This window comes from Lotus japonicus, chromosome 3 (assembly GCF_012489685.1).
Source record: "Lotus japonicus ecotype B-129 chromosome 3, LjGifu_v1.2".
Lineage (NCBI taxonomy): Eukaryota > Viridiplantae > Streptophyta > Magnoliopsida > Fabales > Fabaceae > Lotus > Lotus japonicus.
The window spans coordinates 79,878,696-79,898,110 of NC_080043.1; the positions used below are offsets into that span (position 1 = coordinate 79,878,696).

Sequence of the window (19,415 nt, forward strand, 5' to 3'; positions counted from 1 at the left end):
CATCCAATACTTTGCATCTTTATCACCGAATACCATTCATTATTGCTGCCATCGATCACAGTCCACCATCACCACTATTTGTTTCAAGTGCGCATTCAATATTTGATTTTTTTTATCATTTTCATATTTTATCACTTATCCAATTCATTGATCCTATCCATTCTTATCCTATCGCCTCACCAAATATTCCCCAAAAATTATATATAGTTTTACCTTAATTTACCTTCCTCTAATTTCCCCTAGAAGAAATCTTTTTTAAGATGTATCAAACCATCTTTCTATTGCACACCATTAGCTACATATTCAAATATATGCAGCAACATAAATATACAAATTAAAAATACATGACATCTCATTATTAAAAAATTAAATATACATTATGATTATTATCTACCAAAAATATGATTATTTTATTACTTTTTACAGCCCAAGCAGTAACCTGTTGACTGTAATAAAGTATGCCCCAAAATCAGCAAACGGATTAAGAAACGGCGACTGAATTTCCGTCGCCAGAAAGAAAAAGGCAACGCTCTCATCCCAATTCTCTTCCCTTTCTTCTTCATTTCCTCTCTTCTCTCCACAATTCACAGTGAAGAAAAATCGCAAATGGAAAACAACACCACCGACAACAGCAACAGCAACAACAGCAACTGTGGTGGCTCCATCATGTCCTGCGACAAGCTCGACCGAATGGCCAACTGGGTCGGCGCCAACATGGCTTCTGCTTTCTTCGCTTCCTTGGAGCGTTGCTCTTGCATCAATCTCAGCACCACCGACAACGAAGACGACAACAACAACACCACCAACAGTGATGATCGTGCTCTCATGCTCACCAACCCTGTTTCCTCCTCTGCTGCCCCCACCACCACCGCCACCGCCACCGCCAAGGCTCAATCTTGATTAGCGTTTGAACTGTTCTTGTTATTGGGTATGTGAAATTCTTGTAAAAAAGGAGTCTTTTTGCTTTTGGAATTCATGGGTCGAGTTCAATTTCATGTGATCTGATGATTGAACCTTTGTAGGGTTTAACTCTATCTCTCTGTTTTTCTGTTGTTTATAAATTATAATAATTTTCGGTTAATTTTACTGGATTTTAAACCTGTGAATGATTTTGATTAATCAATCTAGCGGTTAGGGTGAAGAAGCAAAGGGGAAAATTAGCTATTGCTTGTTGCATGTTAATGGATTTGCTACCCTTTTTCATTGACTTTGTTAATTGAATTGACTCAATTGAGCTAAGGGGTATGCATAATTTTTTATTTGGTTTTGTGGTATGAAAATTTCAGTCTTCACCTTTGATATTGATTGAATTGTTGATGACATGAAGTTTATGGTGCCAATGACCTATGCTCTGTTGGCATGACACCCTCCTTAATGAGGTTGGAAAGGGGTGTTTCATGTTTCTACAATTTTGCTGATAGTGTTCCATCTGTATCAAAATAAGTTCCTTGTGGATTAAGGTTAGTTAATAAGGAGGAGTGGAAAAATATGTCTTGTGTTCAAGAAATATCCTTCCTAAAGTCTGAGTTGTGGACGAATGATTGGTTTACATAAATGATTATAGTTAACTTGATGGTCTGTAATTGCCAAGGAATTTGATTGAGGATGAGATTTTGTGCTGCATTCGTGAAGATAACATTTGATTGAAATTATATAAACTTGTCTCGCTACTTAGCTATGGCTAGCCAACTGTATCATTTTCAAGGCATGACAACGTTAATGTGTGGTTGAAATCCAGTAAGTCTTCACGTTAAGGCAAGAGATTATAGCATGTTGTTTGGATGTGCTTCTACTTTATCAGAATTAATTCTGAAACCTAGAAGCTACTAACAGAAACTTTTCTTAATTGATTTGGACTTCAGAATCAAATGTAGAAGTAGTTTTCAAGTCTACTAGGCACTTTTCTGTTTGTTGAAGGGAAACTTCCTCAAAATCTCTGAAGGTTTTTTTTTACTCCTAGATCATTGGTATAAGACAATTCTACTTGATAAGGATAGGACCACTAATATGTGGTTAAATTGAATCAGTCTCTTCCAACTGATACGTGCTAGAAAAGTATATCTGTTAAGTATTTATTTAGACACAAAAATAGTCTCCATCAATTTGCTTTGTTTTAACGTGCTTCTGATGAATAAATAAATTTTACATCATCATTCAATCATATCCCTCTATTTTGTAAGCTCACAATTAATTTTGAATTTAATAATATCTAAAATAGAAAATGGAAGGTTGTGATTGAATGATGGTGTAAAACTTTTCACACCGTCGGTGCATAGAAATTAATCTCATTTAGCAATGTTTAAGATATATCATCTAAAATGTATCCCACAACCACTATTGTGTCCTTAAAGTTAGTTCCTTAAGCCTTTCAATTTGCCCTGAACTAAGCTGCTGTTAATATGATTGGTTGTTTATTTAAACTTTTTCATTCACCACCAACCGTGATTTCCAACAAACCACATTTTATTGGTTAAGAAAAAACTTTTTCCATATGGTGTCTTTTGCTGCTGTTATTTGATCTTGTTGGGTCTTCATTTTTTTTTTCGTTCTCTGCACTTGGTTTTGCTAAATAATGCTGTTATATACTGTGGAAGGAATTCTGAGTTGGCAGTATGTAGCCCCTTTGAAAGTTACTCACTAGCTTAAACCAAGCTGTTAAGGGATTGATTGCAGTTAAGCAAAGGACAAGGACAGTAAATTTTGAACAATGTCCTTTATTGAGCAAGATGCCTGGTGATTTTGCTCCACAAGCTGTTTTAATGTGTTGGTGAAGTTATTTTATGGTGCTAATATATGTTATTTCTGGTATTGAGTTTATCTTGGGTTAGGGGGTGCTTGTTCATCAATTCATTGATTTCATTAGATTAGTGTTGAGTAATGATTTATTCACACTCATCTTTCTTTTTCATTTCATTGTGCACAACCAAATCCCAGTATCAAATACAAAAAATATAGCTAGCCTGCGGCCTGCCCAATATATATCCAAGAAAATGATCAAACCAATGCAATTCCTCATCCATCAATCAAAATAAGGTACTAGAACACAAAAACAAATTAGAAGCAACGAAAGAATACATACAATGAATGGTCATACTAGATTACTTGAACTTATTTAGGGACACCTTGAACTAATTTATTGTATTGGATTGAACAAGGTGTTTGATATTTGTTGGGTACGCGATCGCTGGATTAGAAGAGTTGTACGAAGTTATTGCAGTGACTAAGTTTGCAGCTTCTGTTGTGTGAATTCCATCCCAAAACACATACTCATTCCTATTCTGGCATGGAATACCATCATGAATACATTTTCCCTTTACATTTGTCGGGCAACAACCATGATGAGTGACCGTGAAACCTGAAATTCAAGAACCATGGTGGTTTTATGTCATATTCATGTACTGTTTCAATTGAAAATTGTGAATTGAATTATAAGAAAGCCAAAATGTTTACCAGCAGATTTGTCACGGATTATGGATGTACTATTTATAAAGATGAATTTGGAATCAGTTAAGATTTTCTTGTTGAATCGGTCCACTAGAGATTTAAGCTGATCATTAAAAAGGAATGCAGCAACATTCTTCTCCTCAACACAAGATCCATTTACCATGAGCTTTGGAATGCAACCTAAGCGATCCAACCCAATCAGCACGGACTTTCTTGCCCCAAAATGATGCAAAGTCTGTTGTGGATCATAAACAATTTTTCATTATTATAAGTAATTAAACTTAGCCAACCCAAAGATTCATGCTTTTCATAATCTCAAAGCTAGTAAATAGTTATCAATTTGAACCTAATTCAATACTACGTGAATTTTTTTTTGTTAGATATGTAAGATATTAATTATACCTGTAAATAATGAGATAACTGGTGGATAAGAGCTTTAGCATATTGCTTCGGGGTATACATGCGGCTTGTGTTGAATACATTGGGAAGGAAGTAATTTTGTTCGAAATCATTGGTGCCTATATTCACATAATACAAGCACTGATTAAGGTACTGTGTAGCTTTGTCTAAACCTCCAAGTTTGTGGGCAATTTGAGACACTATGGCTCTGTGATGAAGTAGTTGTAATCCCAAGTTGACGTTATGACCCTGCATACATATATGAAATTTAGTGGTTGCATGAAACACAAATAAGAAAATAATTCATCCACATTCACCCAAAGAAATATAGGGATAGAAAAAGTAGGTAGCAATACCAATTGGCTGCCGCTCTCCTTGCGAATTCCGGCTGAACCCGATGCATAGTTGACACCTTTTAATATGTCCGAGCCACTAAGGTTTGCAAAGGGTGGGATGAATTCCTGAAATCCCAACAATTGTGCTGCAATGGTAAAAAATTTAAAATGTTATACATATAAGTTTTTCATATGAGTTCCTATACGTAAACATATGGTTTTACAGATATTTGTTTTTGATAAAAATTAAACGCACTGTTAGCCTTTATGTCTTGATTATTTATCAATGGAAATCATAGAATATGCATGTTACCTATTTTGTCAATGGGATTTCTTCCGTTGGAATATCTTCCAGTTGGGAAAGTTGCAGGGAAGTCGATGCCATATGGCAAGAAATTAGCTTTTGCAGAGGTTGGAAGATTGTTGTTATTTCCACTATCAGATAGAGAATCCCCAGACACAAAAATGCAAGGCACTTGGGATTCTCCAAGGACAGTACTATGTTGTATGATACTTGCAACTATGAGAAAAGAGACAGAACCAACCATGTTTTAGTACTCTCACAACCCATTTAATTTAATTTCTCTCTCGATCGAACACAAGTAATGAAGTAGTTTTTGCTATATGACTATGATAATATGAAGCTAATTAATCAATTGAGGATTGTGTGAGAATAAGAGAAGATGAATGCATGTATTTATAAGTACGTGGCCGTGAGGGGAGGGACATGGGCAAGTTATACAAATATAATTAAATTGTCTAAATTGGCAGCATTGATGGAACCATCTTTTTCCATGGATTGAATAGTATTTTCTTCGCCCCTCATGTGTACATTATGACCATCTATTCAATATTTACGCCCACCCTTCTTGCTGCAGTAGTATCGGAGAATCATCAATGGGAAAAGTTATGATGATATATTGATATTTTAAAAACACTTTTTTTTATATACATCCGGTACCGGTCACTTTTTAGATGCCGTCGCAGTTAAGATTCCTCATCCCTCCCAAGAGTGTATTGTATGAGGATCGAACCCGAGAGCTCTTCTCACACACTTTACTTGTGTTGCTAACTGAGCTAGCCATCTTGGTATTTTAAAAACACTTTCACTTTCATCTGGATGAAATATGATATTTGATAAAATATGAAGAAAAGAAAGATAAATAAATAAATGATATAAAATGTGATAATTATGATAAGAAATGCAGGAAGATAAAAAAATTAAGTAAAAATGAGATGTAAGAGATGAATATATTAACACTTAGAATCAATGTATGTTTGCAGAATTAATGTTACGTTTACACTTGAATTTCAATTCCATTCCAATTTCAGCGGTGCCACATCAGCATTAATCATCCAGTCAGCTGTACAAGTGGATGTAGAGAGATAGTTGAAATGCTGACCAAGGAGAGTCAACCCCTATTGGGGGAAATCCCAGAATAAAAAGTGAGTCAACCTATTGGCGAAGGCTACATATGATTTACCACTATGCATGTCATATGACCATTTCTTTGAAGACAAACAACAGGATAAAATTATTAGATTAATAAATTTAGAAAGTGGGTGGTTGAGCTCTCATTAATAACAAGATATATATATATATATATTTTTTTTTTTTGAGAGTAAAGTGAATGACTCATGGATGAGACATCGTTTAAAGTTTCCAGGATTTGATAAGAAAAATTTTAAAGAATAAAATCCACGAGTACTAATATTAATACCCATATAGGCTTTTTCATCTTCTGTTAAAAGGTGAATATTATTTCTTAACACCTCTTGTAGCATAAGACAAAAATTCAGCTGATACTTTACAGATGAAGGAGGATCCTTGAAGGTTGTTTCTGCAGATTCTGGGTGTTCTAAATTTTAATTATTATACAAACCTTAGCTAGTTTTTGTTAAATGTAAAATTATATTAAAATATTAATATTACATAAATAAATTTATTAATAATATATTATAAATCTAATTTAAGTAATGGCTCACTAGTTGGACTAGTACAAAACGGTTAGAGATTATACGAGCCACCCTTGATAATTAACCATGCAACACCTCTATAAGTGTTGTGGATCTTTTTGTTAATTATAGCAGGTCTTTGTTTGAATTAATGTATTGCTTTGTTATAAGGATAACTCTTGCACGTGTTAACAAAATAAAATTTGATTACGATGATTTAAATCAAAATTACTTACGATAAATTGTTGTATTATTTTAGAAGATTAATGTGCGGCTAGTCGGCTACAGTGACTGACGTAATATATATATATATAATGATGGTTTTAGTGAACTGCAGCAATATAACCACCTTAATTATACTGTAGCAATTTTTTTTTTGTAGTGTATTAATTCAGTTTGGCTTATAAAAAAAGGAGATTAGGGTTTTGGTTGATGGGGCAAGAAGGAGAAGTAGGAGGCGAGAAAGAAAGAAAGTAAAAACCTGATCTAGAAAGGAGAGGTAAGAGGTGAGAAAGAAAGAAAATTTAGAAGATGAAGAAGGGTGAAATGAAGATGAAAAGATTGAGAGTTTTCTTTTTATTTATTTAAATTAATAATTTTTTATTTTCAAAAGAAAAAAAAAGAAATCAATTATGATGTAGAAATGAGTCTAAATAAATATAAAAGAAAAAAATTACACATCAGCCTCATTTAACACGTATGCGCGCCATGTTGGACTGGTGGTGACACATGGGATGTTGGTTGGAGGTCAAACTCTGGCGAAGGTCAAAACTGAGTAGTTTTTTTAAAAAATAGAGATTAAATTTAAACTTTACTTCGATGAGAAGGGATGAAAATCAAACTTCACATATCTTATAAGGACGAAAAGTTGTTTCTGGTGAATGGGAAAAATAAAAGAGGCTACAAGGCTAAGGCATCCCGTGACAGTAAATGAACAACTATGTCTGGGGAAACATCAAAACACGTAAAATCACACTGCTGAGCAGCTCCAAAACCCGCCATGCAATCTGCCGGACCGTTGGCTTCTTGAGGAATATGACGCAACCTAATGTCCCAACTCCGGGCAAGCAAAAGATGAACATCCATAAACATGCTAGCAAATTCAAGTAAACAAAACCTCCCCTGAGTGAGAAAATTCACAATCTCCTCGCAATCTGACTCACAATAAACCCGACGAATATTAATTCCTCCTCCAAAGGAGATGAAGACCCATAAGAAGCGCATGAAGTTCTGCAGCCAAAGGATCACCACCAAGCACACCGACACATAAACCAAATTGCCAAGCTCCACTGGAATCCCGCACAACACCTCGATCCCATGCCCATACGTCGTCGTGTATGGTCATACGCACCATCAATAGTAAGAGAAACAAAGCCTACGACAGGAGCCGCTCCACCTCTCAATTTGTAAAAACTCTAAAATCCGATCCTGGGACTTTGCAAGGTTTTGAGAATAATCTCTCTCCTCCTGCAGAATCCACGAGAAGACAGACTGGACCGTATGTCCACTATGCACCCCCAAGCACTCAATCTTTCCTCCACCGCCACAAGCCCCACAATACCGAGGCAAACATGGAAGAGTGCGGGCCTTGAGCCCAAGTCCGAACCCAAGTATGAACATCCATGACCCGAAACTGCGGCCACAAAAAGGCTTGAAACCTTAACCAGATCACACGCAAATGCGGGCAATACCGGGGGCAATGCAACGCATCCTCCATAGGATGTGAGCAGCGAGAACACTAAGATGAAGTAGCAAGACGACAACGATACTTCACAATATTCACCTGGATCACATCATGAAGATGAACCAAAGAAAAACCCTCATCATCCCTTTCTTTTACTAATTTTAATTTGATTATAATTATATGTTCAAGTGGTGTAAAAAGTTTTGTTCCACCTGGTTGAAGCATGTGTAATCTAAATTTGATTACTTTATTTTGTTTGTGATATTTTCTTGTTAAATCCAATTCGATTAAACCGTTTATATCCTTTTCTTAGCCCTAATGTGTGTGTCACACTGGCACTATTAATTGTGTGTGTCACATTGACACTTATATAATTACCGATTAACTTATTTTAGTCAAGGATTGTCTAAATGACCCATGTAAGTTATTAACCCACAACTCAATTGACCAATATAATTTTTTATAAACAAATTAATAAATAAAATATAAAAATTTAACTCATTTATCTTTAATGTGATTAGACGATGTGTTATTTAACCCAAACTTTCTCATAGGTAATTTAGGCAACCTCTTTAATCAAGGGTAGAAAAGCTCAAGTTGTTGGAACTATATAATGTGTGTGTCACATTGGCACTTATCAGTTAACTTTGTTCCTTTTCTTTTTTAAGAAATTTTTTATAACCCAAAAAATATGCATCTAAGTGTGGGGTCCCTAAGTGTGATATTCACATAAAATGAATGTATGATAATGGTAAAGTATTTCAAAAAAAGATAATGGTAAGTGCAGCCTTCTCCAATACGTTTAACTTTAATTTCGTTTCTTTCAATTTTGTTGTGTTCCCCCCAATATATAGGCTTGACTTCTCCGGTCAGCATTTCAAGTTCAACTTTCTCTCTCTCTCTCTCCATCCACTTGTACAGCTGACTTGGAAAATGCTGATATGTCATATGAATTCAAATCCAATGCCCAGGTGAGCGAAAATATTGAACAGGTGGTCATACGTACACAAGCGCGGCAAAAGCAAACATGATTGGAATCTATGGAAAAACATGTCTCATTAATTTCCTGGAAGTTTAATTGTGATTCTTAATCAATGCTGCCAATTTAGACAATTTAATTAACTTGCCCATATTGTCCCTCCCTCATGCCCACGTACCTTATATATAAATACATGCATTCATCTTCTCTTATATTCACAAATTCATCAATCGATTAATTAGCTTGATATCATATCATCATAGTCATATATCAAATACATCATTAGCCAAATGGGTTGTGAGAGTAAAACATGGTTGATTCTGTCTCTTGTAACTGTCATGGTTGCAAGCATCATGCAACATAGTACTGTCCTCGGAGAATCCCAAGTGCCTTGCATTTTTGTGTTTGGGGATTCTCTATCTGATAGTGGAAACAACAACAATCTTCCAACCTCTGCAAAAGCTAATTTCTTGCCATATGGCATCGACTTTCCTGCAACTTTCCCAACCGGAAGATATTCCAACGGAAGAAATCCCATTGATAAAATAGGTAAAATATAGCATGCTCTTATTTCACATATTAAAAACGATATACAAGTTGATATACAATCGGTACACAAGTTAACGATGGTTTTTATCAGTCGCAAATATTTGTGGCTTTAAAAACGACTACTAGCTAACCTGTACGCACATTGTATCTCAACATGCTAAATCATATTTCACATATTAAAGCTCGTATGTAAACCCGAACTATATATAACATTTTAAATACAATTGCAGCCCAACTGTTGGGATTTCAAGAATTCATCCCCCCATTTGCAAACCTTAATGGCTCAGACATACTCAAAGGTGTCAACTATGCATCTGGCTCAGCTGGAATTCGCAAGGAGAGCGGCAGCCAATTGGTATTGTTACCTAATTTTTCTATCTCTATAACTAATCTTTGGGTGAATATGGATGAATTATTATTTTTATTTGTGTACATTTCGTACAACCGCTAAATTTCATATATGCATGTATGTTATGCAGGGTCATAACGTCAACTTGGGATTACAACTACTTCATCACAGAGCCATAGTATCACGTATTGCTCACAAACTTGGAGGTTTAGACAAAGCTACACAATACCTTAGTCAGTGCTTGTATTACGTGAATATAGGCACTAATGATTTCGAACAAAATTACTTCCTTCCCAATGTATTCAACACAAGCCGCATGTATACCCCGAAGCAGTATGCTAAAGTTCTTATCCACCAATTATCTCATTACTTACAGGTATAATTAACATCTTAAGTACATATCTAACAAAAAAATTCATGAATTGAATTAGGTACAAATTGATAACTATTCACTGGCCTTGAGATGATGAAAAGCATGAATCTTTTGGTTGGCTAAGTTTAATGACTTTCAAAATCACATATTATTGATACTATCACATAAGTTTGGTTTAGCTAACATCCATGTGAGAACTTTTCATTGACATGCACTCTGTCTAGTGATAGTTTTTAACAACTATTAATTTTTTATTGGCGCTAAACAGGATGCATGTCGATTGAATGTCTGCCAAAAATCATATGTTCACGTTATATCACTCTTAATATTATGTAGAAATATCATGTTTTATAATAATGAAAAATTGTTTATGATCCATGACAGACACTGCATCATTTTGGGGCAAGAAAGTCCGTGCTGGTTGGGTTGGATCGCTTAGGTTGCATTCCAAAGCTCAGAGTAAATGGATCTTGTGTTGAGGAGAAGAATGCTGCCGTATTCCTTTTTAATGATCAACTAAAATCTCTAGTGGATCAATTCAACAAGAAAATCTTAACTGATTCCAAATTCATCTTCATAAATAGTACATCCATAATCCACGACAAATCCGTTGGTAAGCATTTTGGCATTCTTATACTTCAATTCACAATTTTCAATCGAAACAATACTTAAATATGACATAACACCATGGTTCTTGAATTTCAGGTTTCGCGGTTACTCATCATGGTTGTTGCCCGACAAATGAAAAGGGGAAATGTATTCGTGATGGTATTCCATGCAAGAATAGGAACGAGTATGTGTTTTGGGATGGAATTCATACAACAGAGTCCGCAAATTTAGTCACTGCAATAACTTCATACAATTCTTCTAATCCAGCCATCGCTTACCCAACAAATATCAAACACCTTGTCCAATCCAATACAATAAATTAGTTCAAGGTGTCCCTAAATAAGTTCAAATAATCTAGCATGACAATTCATGTGATGTATTCTTTTCTTACTTAATTCTAATTTGTATGTGTGTTCTTGTACCTTTTTTGATTAATGGATGAGGAATTGCATTGGTTTGATCATTTTCTTGGATATTTAATCATTGGCAGGCTAGCTATTTTTTTTTTTCTTTTCTGTATTTGATATGTAATTTGTTGAAATGAGATGGAAAAAAAATATGAGTGTGAATAGAATCATTACTCAATACTAATCTAACGGAATCAATGAATAGAGTGAAAAAGCACCCCAACCCATGATAAACCCGGCTTTTGTACCCAAGTAGTATAATTTTGTTTGGAAATTACAACTTTGGGGTATTTTTTTATGTACCAATCTAGTATAAATCCGTAGCGATTCTATTTCTTTTTTTACTTTTTTTAAAGAATTGTCAATTGCATTGGCGTTTTACTTTTTTTTTTTCGTTTTTTAAATAAATCGCAACCATGTTGGCGTTTTTCCTATTTTTTTAATTTTTTTTGTTTTTTCTAACAATCGCCAACTATGTTGGCGTTTTTTTTACCTTTTTTTTTAAATCGCCAACTTGTTTGTTGGCTTTTAATTTTTTTTAAATTAGTAATTAAAATGGTATTTAATCAATTGATACTCACACACAATTTTGTGTCATTATTCACTTTTGCAACATTTTGATCATAAATATTTGAACCGGTATTTAAAGATAAACATATGCATTACATAATTTAGTTCAAGAGAAAGTGCCTTTTCCCCTACTGCTGAAATGCGTTTGGAATTGTCCTGGTTTTGGGTATGTGCTTTGTAAGGTTTAGGCCCCGTTTGGAAATACATCTTAATTAGGCGCTTATGACCATAAGCGCTTATGACATAAGCGCTTATGACATAAGCGCTTACTCATAAGCTATTTTAAAATATTTATATTGAAATAAATTGAAAATAAACTATATATAAGCATAAGCTTTTTTTCATAAGCTATCCTGAATAGCTTATGAAAATAAGCTCAAAACAGCTTATGGTAGTCCATAAGCTGTTTGCACAAGCTCTCCCAAACAATGAGATAAGAGCTTATGCTATCAGATAAGCTCAAATAAGCTCTTCCAAACGGGGCCTTAGTGTGGTGGGATTGGCTTTTAAATCTAAAGAGAGTTTACCCGCTCCCCTTGGTCCTATGTGTAGTTTTGTATTTACTGGTTTTTTTTTCCTTCACTTTCTAGCTTGTAATTATCTTCTTAGGTTGAAGTACCCCTAATACTTCTATTTATATATCATTTGGCTTACCTAAATAAATGTATATGTATATATAATAAAAAAGGAAAATAAAAAATTTAATTTCTTAACCGATGTAATGTACGACACTAAGAAATTGCAGTCGTTGTATATCAAATATTACGTATTTTCACTAAAAACTAGTATGAATAACTTGTGGTGTTTTTAGCCGCCATTTTTCGCAAAGTTATCCACCATTTTATTTCTTGTATAATACGATGACTTTTAGTGACGGTTTCATGTGAACTGACGTATTGTACCAAATGACGAAGGTAATTATTAAATGACGTTGACCGGCCAAACCGACTTTCATTTAAATTACATTTGTCAAAACCGCCACAATTTACAACATTTAACCGCTACAATTTGCAATTTTTTTATAGTAATATATGTTGCTGTAAGTATCACATTCATTTGCGTCTTTTGTATGTCAAAATGGTAAGGTTAACGCTTGTTTTCCATCCACCCGTTTATAACATTTTATATTGAGTGTAGTATACATGAGCTATTCTTTTTATAGCAGTGACAACAAAAGAGGTCTTTAATAGATATAATTTCCCTGCTCTTATTCTTGCTCTGTGGGTCTCAATATGGTTGATTTCTTGTACTTATTTTGATTGTAAATATAATGTCAAGTGGTAGAAAAAGTTTTGTTCCAGGCCGGTTGAAGCATGCGTAATCTAAATTTGATTATTGGTTTGTGATATTTTCTTGCTAAATCCAATTCGCTGAAAACGTTGATGTCTTTTTCTTGCAAGACACGCCCAACTTTCTTTTAGTCAAACGGTAGAAAATCTCAAGTTGTTGGAAATGTTTGTGTCACACATTGGCACTTACCGATTAACTTTCTTCTAGTGTTATTAAACTCGAACCGATCATTAACTCAGTTAGGCTTTCTTAGTCGGTCTAGTCCGAGTTTAATAAAAAAAAAGAACTTTTTCTTTCTTAAGAAAAATGTTTATAAATAAAAAATAAAAAAACTCGGTTAGGGTTTCTCAGCCGGTCCGGCCCGAGTTTGCCCAGCTTTCTATCAAGTTCTTCCTGTCTTCACTGAGCTTGGTCTCTTGAAGAAGAACCAGTTCTGGTCTCACGACAATTAAAACCTGGACCGATAGTTGACTTGGTTAGGGCTTTAAGTTAACAAGCTATTGGTTGAATCAAATTTATAATATAGTATTTATAAATTTATTTTATGTAATATTAATATAATTTTTCATTTAGTAAAAATAGCTAAGGTTTTATAGTAATTAAAATGTTCATGATTCTTAGAGTAATGATCATGTCATTTCAACTAACTTAAACTTAGTGAAAAATAAAACTTAGGCTTTGTTTGTCATGTCATTTCAACTAACTTAAAGCTTAATTGGCTAACTTAAAAACTTTTTAAAAGTGTTGGTCTCTTGAAGAAGAATCAATTCTGGTCTCACGACAATTGAAACCTGGACTGATAGTTGACTTGGTTAGGGCTTTAAGTTAACAAGCTATTGGTTGAATCAAGTTCTTCCCTTCTTCACTGAGCTTGGTCTCTTGAAGAAGAATCAGTTCTGATCTCACGACAATTAAAACCTGGACCGATAGTTGACTTGGTTAGGGCTTTAAGTTAACAAGCTATTGGTTGAATCAAATTTATAATATAGTATTTATAAATTTATTTTGTAATATTAAAATAATTTTTCATTTAGTAAAAATAGCTAAGGTTTTATAGTAATTAAAATGTTCATGATTCTTAGAGTAAGAATAAAACTTAGGCTTTGTTTGTCATGTCATTTCGGTTAACTTAAAGCTTAATTGACTAACTTAAAAACTTTTTAAAAGTGTTGGTAGATGAGTTTATTTTAGTAGCTTAAACATTTTTAATAAGTTACCTCAAGTAGCTTATAACTAGCTAGCTTAAAATTTATTTGCATCTATTCTCATCTTTATCCTTATCATTTTATTAAATGAAGGAGATTCGCAACAACATTGCTAATTTATAATGGGATGCAAGATGACAATTTAAAAAATAAATAAATAATGGGATGCAAGATGATACTTTTATTTTGAATATTATTTTAGAAAGCAGAAAGATATATTAATCGCAAGCTTTGGGAGCAAAGCTCAAAAAGATACAACGAGAGCGGTGATTAATATAGCAAAAAGAAACCACCAACCAGCGAAAACCAACCCCCCAAGAACCAAGAAAGAGAACCCAACAAAACCACCCTATTTGAAAAATACAAAGAAACCTACCAAACCCAAGAACTACAAGAGCCAAGCTACAAACCAAAAGATACAGCCTCTGATTACGTACCCTTCCAAAAACCTGTGAGCCAGAGAAGAAGAATTATGCGAGAATTACCTCAATCTTCGAGTAGCAATGTTAGCAGCTATGCCTTGAACCGCCATTTCGTCTGAGCAATCATAGACCATTCTAATACCCATCGCTAAGGCTCTCCTCACTCTAATTTATTATCGGATGCGAGATGATATACTTTTATTTTGATTATTACTTTATGATATAAAATAATTTATTTTATTTAATAAAAATATGGAATAGAAAATAAATAAAAAACTAATATTATATTTTTAAGATGATAAATAATTTAAGCTAAATTAAAATATTTAAGTGATAATTATTTTATTATTAATATATATGTATTGATATGTACATAAATAAATATTAAATATAATATTAAAAATTATACAAATATGTCACATTTATGTGATTTATAATTTCAGCTTGCTCAACGGCTAGTTTTATAAAAAAAATTCAATTAGGTAGCTTTTCAGCTTTCACCTTTTAACTAACTTAGAACCTCTCCAATGCAAGATTTTTAGTTCTTATTTTTGAGTTCAGAACTAAGAACTAAGAACTTTACCATTGGAGGTGCTGTCATGGAGCTCTTAGTTCTTAAAAATAAGAACTCAGTTCTTATATAAGAAGTTTTACTTTTTGAGTTCTTAGCTTAAAATGTTAATTATTTTTCTCTCATCCAAATTACTTTATTACTTTATGAGTTTTATTTTTTACTTTATGAAAATAAAAAGTATAAATAATATGGTTGGTGAGACCAAATGAATAATGGTAAGAACTAAGAACTAAGAACTCATGGTTGGAGCAAAATTGCTTGAGAGTTGCTTAAGCACATGTGGCAATACGAGCCCACATGAATAGTGCTAAGAACTAAGAAATAAGAATTAGCATTGGAGATGCTCTTATAAGCTTTCAGGTAGTTTATAGTTAGATGTGTCACACATAGTCTTAATTAAATACTTTTGTGTAATTTTGTTGTCTAATGAGAAACTCTCAACCACCCACTTTTTAAATTTATTAATCTAATAATTTTTTCATTTCTTCAACTTATCATTCATGTATCCTGTAATGATTGAAGAACAATATAAAACTAGATTTAAGAAAGATATGAATCAAACTTTTGTCTTCAAAGAAATGGTCGTATGAAATGCATATATAGTGGTTTTTTTTATAAACCAAATTATATTCAAAAATAACACAAGGGTGCTAAACCCAAATACAAGAGAGGAAAAATGAAAACAAAACAAAACAATAAAAAAAATAAAGAACCCAACTTCAAATTACTAGCCCCACCCAACTTCAACTCCTTTCTACAAACTAACGCTTAAAACAACCAAACCCACAGCCACAAGTGGTAATGCAGCCTCTTCGCCGATACGTCGACTCACTTTTCTTTTGTTAATGGAGGGAAGGGTAGTTCACTTGGTAAGCTAAGGGAATGAAGAGATTTGTAGGGTGAAGGGTCAGGGTTCGAATCCTGACGAAGGAACTTATTTACTAACAATTAACAACTAGCATTTACCTATAAAAAAAAACTTTTCTTTTGTTAATTTCTTTCAAATTTGTTGACTTTCCTCGGTCAGCATTTCAACTCTCTCTCTCTCTCCATCCACTTGTACAGCTGACTGGATGATTAATGCTGATGTGGCATCGCTGAAATTGGAGTTGAATTGAAATCCATGTGTAAACGTCACATTAATTCTGCAAACATATATTGATTCTAAATTTTAATACATGCACACTTCAATTTCTCTTCCATATTTTATACTATCATTTTCACTTATTTTCTTTTTGTTTGTCTGCGTTTTATATCGTTATCACATATTATATCACTCATTTATCTTTTTTTTCTTCATATTTCATCAAGAAAACATTTTTTTTTTAAAATGTCATCATAACTTTTATATTAATTATATTCTCGTATACTACTGCAGCAAGCAGGGTGGGCGAAAATATTGAATTGATGGTCATAACGTACAAATACGCGGCGAAAGAAAAACTATTGAATCCATGGAAAAAGATGGTTCCATTAATTTCGTCGAAGTTTGATTGTAATCCATAATCAATGCTGCCAATTTAGACAATTTAACTTGCCACGTACCTTATAAATACATGCATTCATCTTCTCTTATTGTCACTCAATCAATCCATTATAGCTTGATATCATCATAGTCCAATAGCAAATACTTAATCAGCTTCTTGTGATCGTAAGAAGAAATTAACTAAATGGGTAGTGAGAGTAAAACATGGTTGATTCTCTCTTTTGTTCTCATGGTTGCAAGCATCATGCAACATAGTACTGTCCTTGGAGAATCCCAAGTGCCTTGCATTTTTGTGTTTGGGGATTCTCTATCTGACAGTGGAAACAACAACAATCTTCCAACCTCAGCAAAAGCTAATTTCTTGCCATATGGCATCGACTTCCCTGCAACTTTTCCGACTGGAAGATATTCCAACGGACGAAATCCCATTGACAAAATAGGTAACAACATGCTCATGCTCTATATAATTTATGTCCATATACAATCAAAACATGCAGTGGTGTTTTTATCAACGGTAAATATTTGTACCGCTTAAAAACCATCACTAACTTGTGCATCGATTGAATGTCAAAAACGATATCTTAATTAACGTACAAAAACTTACATTATGGAAACTCTAATTATATGACATTTTCAATACCATTGCAGCCCAAATGTTGGGATTTAAAAAATTCATCCCACCCTTTGCAAACCTCAGTGGCTCAGACATACTAAAAGGTGTCAACTATGCATCTGGTTCAGCCGGAATTCGCAAAGAGAGCGGCAGCCAATTGGTATTTCTTCATACTTTTTCTATCCCTATATTTCTTTGGGTGAATGTGGATGAATTATTTTCTTCTTTGTGTTTCATGCAACCGCTAAATTTCATATATGTATGCAGGGTCATAACGTCAACTTGGGATTACAACTACTCCATCACAGAGCCATAGTGTCCCGAATTGCCCACAAACTTGGAGGTTTAGACAAAGCTACACAATACCTTAGTCAGTGCTTGTATTATGTGAATATAGGCACCAATGATTTTGAACAAAATTACTTCCTTCCCAATGTATTCAACACGAGCCGCATGTATACCCCGAAGCAATATGCTAAAGCTCTTATCCACCAGTTATCTCATTATTTACAGGTATAAATAATATCTTACATATCTAACAGAAAAAATCATATAGTACTGAATTATGTTCAAATTGTTAACTATTTTGAGGGACATACGTTTTTGAGGGACAATATTCCATTCAACACTCTGTTTGCTAAATAAGGTGTCGATTGGATGTGTATGTTCGACAAAATCAATATGTTCAGGTTATTTTTTTTTTTGATAAGCTAAAGAATATATTGAAAAGAATTCGAAGTACAAAATCAATATGTTCAAGCTAAATATATCACTCTTAATATTATGTACAATATCATGTTTTATAATAATGAAAATTTGTTTTTAATCCACGACAGACTCTACATCATTTTGGAGCAAGAAAGTCAGTGCTGGTTGGGTTAGATCGCTTAGGTTGCATTCCAAAGCTTTTAGTAAATGGATCTTGTGTTGAGGAGAAGAATGTTGCTGCATTCCTGTTTAATGATCAGCTTAAATCTCTAGTGGATCATTTCAACAAGAAAATCTTAACTGATTCCAAATTCATTTTCATAAACAGTACATCCATAATCCACGACGAATCCGTTGGTAAACATTTTGGCTTTCTCATACTTCAATATAATTCATAATTTTCAATTGAATAGTACTTGAATATGACATCAAGTTTCTTGAATTTCAGGTTTCATGGTTACTAAACATGGTTGTTGCCCGACAAATGACCGGGGAAAATGTATTCCAGAAGGAATTCCATGCCGGAATAGGCATGAGTATGTATTTTGGGATGGAATTCACACAACAGAAGCTGCAAACTTAGTCACCGCAATAACTTCGTACAACTCTTCTAATCCAGCCATCGCTTACCCAACAAATATCAAACACCTTATTCAATCTAATACAATAAATTAATTCTAGGTATCCTTGAATATGTTCAAATAATCTTAGCATGATCCTTTTAAATTTTAAGCAGAATAAGTTGACTTAAATTTGAAGCGATGCATGTTATATAGTCTTTCATTGCTTGATTGTTTAATTTATATATATGTTCTTGTACATTGTTTGGATAAATGGATGAGAAATTGCATTGGTTTGATCTTGTTGTTGGATTTTTAATCATTTGGCAAGCTAGCTACCAACAGTAGACAGCACTCCAATTCCTCTTTTAACACAGATCCAATTAAGTTCAACACACACTGGTTTGCAACAAAAACAAGATACCCAAAATGCACCACAACTTGACAGCAAAAAAATCCAAACCAGAAAAAGTGGTCACAATAAAAACCAGCAGATAATTAAGATTAAGAGATAAATCTTCCTTGTCCAGAAAAGCATTAGGTCTCAATGCTATCGACGTGTTTTATAAACAAAATAAAAATATGTTATCCCTCGGTAATTCGGAGTATTTTTGTTAAGGGCATCATAACCGGTGGTCGTTAGTTAGTTTAGATTCATAGTTTTTAAAATAATATTTTTACCTTTTTTTTTTACTTTTTGTTTCAGAAATATTACCAATCATATATTTTATTGGAACAAATTTGATTATTAGAAGCCACATTTTTTATTAATTTTTTTACATTTACCGCTTTTAAGTCAGAATTGCAAGAATTGTATAATACACCTGAAAAAGTATATAGATATTACAAAAGTTATAATCGAGATGAATTTGATAAATTATTTTGAAAAATATATGTACCAAA

At 33.5% G+C, this 19,415-nt stretch overlaps 3 protein-coding genes and 1 long non-coding RNA gene across 4 annotated transcripts; 3 read left to right on the forward strand and 1 right to left on the reverse strand.

The window, feature by feature from the left end:
• Positions 1–471: 471 nt before the first annotated feature.
• LOC130746290 (uncharacterized) lies at positions 472–1,081 on the forward strand. Its single transcript, XR_009022078.1, has one exon. It is a non-coding gene; the product is annotated as an uncharacterized LOC130746290 (long non-coding RNA).
• Positions 1,082–2,994: 1,913 nt separating this feature from the next.
• On the reverse strand, positions 2,995–4,825 carry LOC130746289 (GDSL esterase/lipase At1g29670-like). Its single transcript, XM_057598863.1, has 5 exons — positions 4,492–4,825; positions 4,200–4,324; positions 3,847–4,092; positions 3,451–3,679; positions 2,995–3,355 (listed from the first exon to the last, which is right to left on the reverse strand). Exons 1-5 carry the CDS (start codon positions 4,724–4,726, stop codon positions 3,129–3,131), a joined length of 1,062 nt encoding a protein of 353 aa, XP_057454846.1. The 5' UTR covers positions 4,727–4,825; the 3' UTR covers positions 2,995–3,128.
• Positions 4,826–9,032: 4,207 nt separating this feature from the next.
• LOC130742744 (GDSL esterase/lipase At1g29670-like) lies at positions 9,033–11,135 on the forward strand. The gene is made up of 5 exons (XM_057594845.1): positions 9,033–9,346; positions 9,577–9,701; positions 9,826–10,071; positions 10,453–10,681; positions 10,774–11,135. Exons 1-5 carry the CDS (start codon positions 9,088–9,090, stop codon positions 10,998–11,000), a joined length of 1,086 nt encoding a protein of 361 aa, XP_057450828.1. The 5' UTR covers positions 9,033–9,087; the 3' UTR covers positions 11,001–11,135.
• A 5,448-nt stretch (positions 11,136–16,583) lies between these two features.
• On the forward strand, positions 16,584–18,706 carry LOC130742745 (GDSL esterase/lipase At1g29670-like). Its single transcript, XM_057594846.1, has 5 exons — positions 16,584–17,071; positions 17,280–17,404; positions 17,512–17,757; positions 18,081–18,309; positions 18,401–18,706. The coding sequence occupies exons 1-5, from the start codon at positions 16,816–16,818 to the stop codon at positions 18,625–18,627; spliced, it is 1,083 nt and encodes a 360-aa protein (XP_057450829.1). The 5' UTR covers positions 16,584–16,815; the 3' UTR covers positions 18,628–18,706.
• Positions 18,707–19,415: the final 709 nt, after the last annotated feature.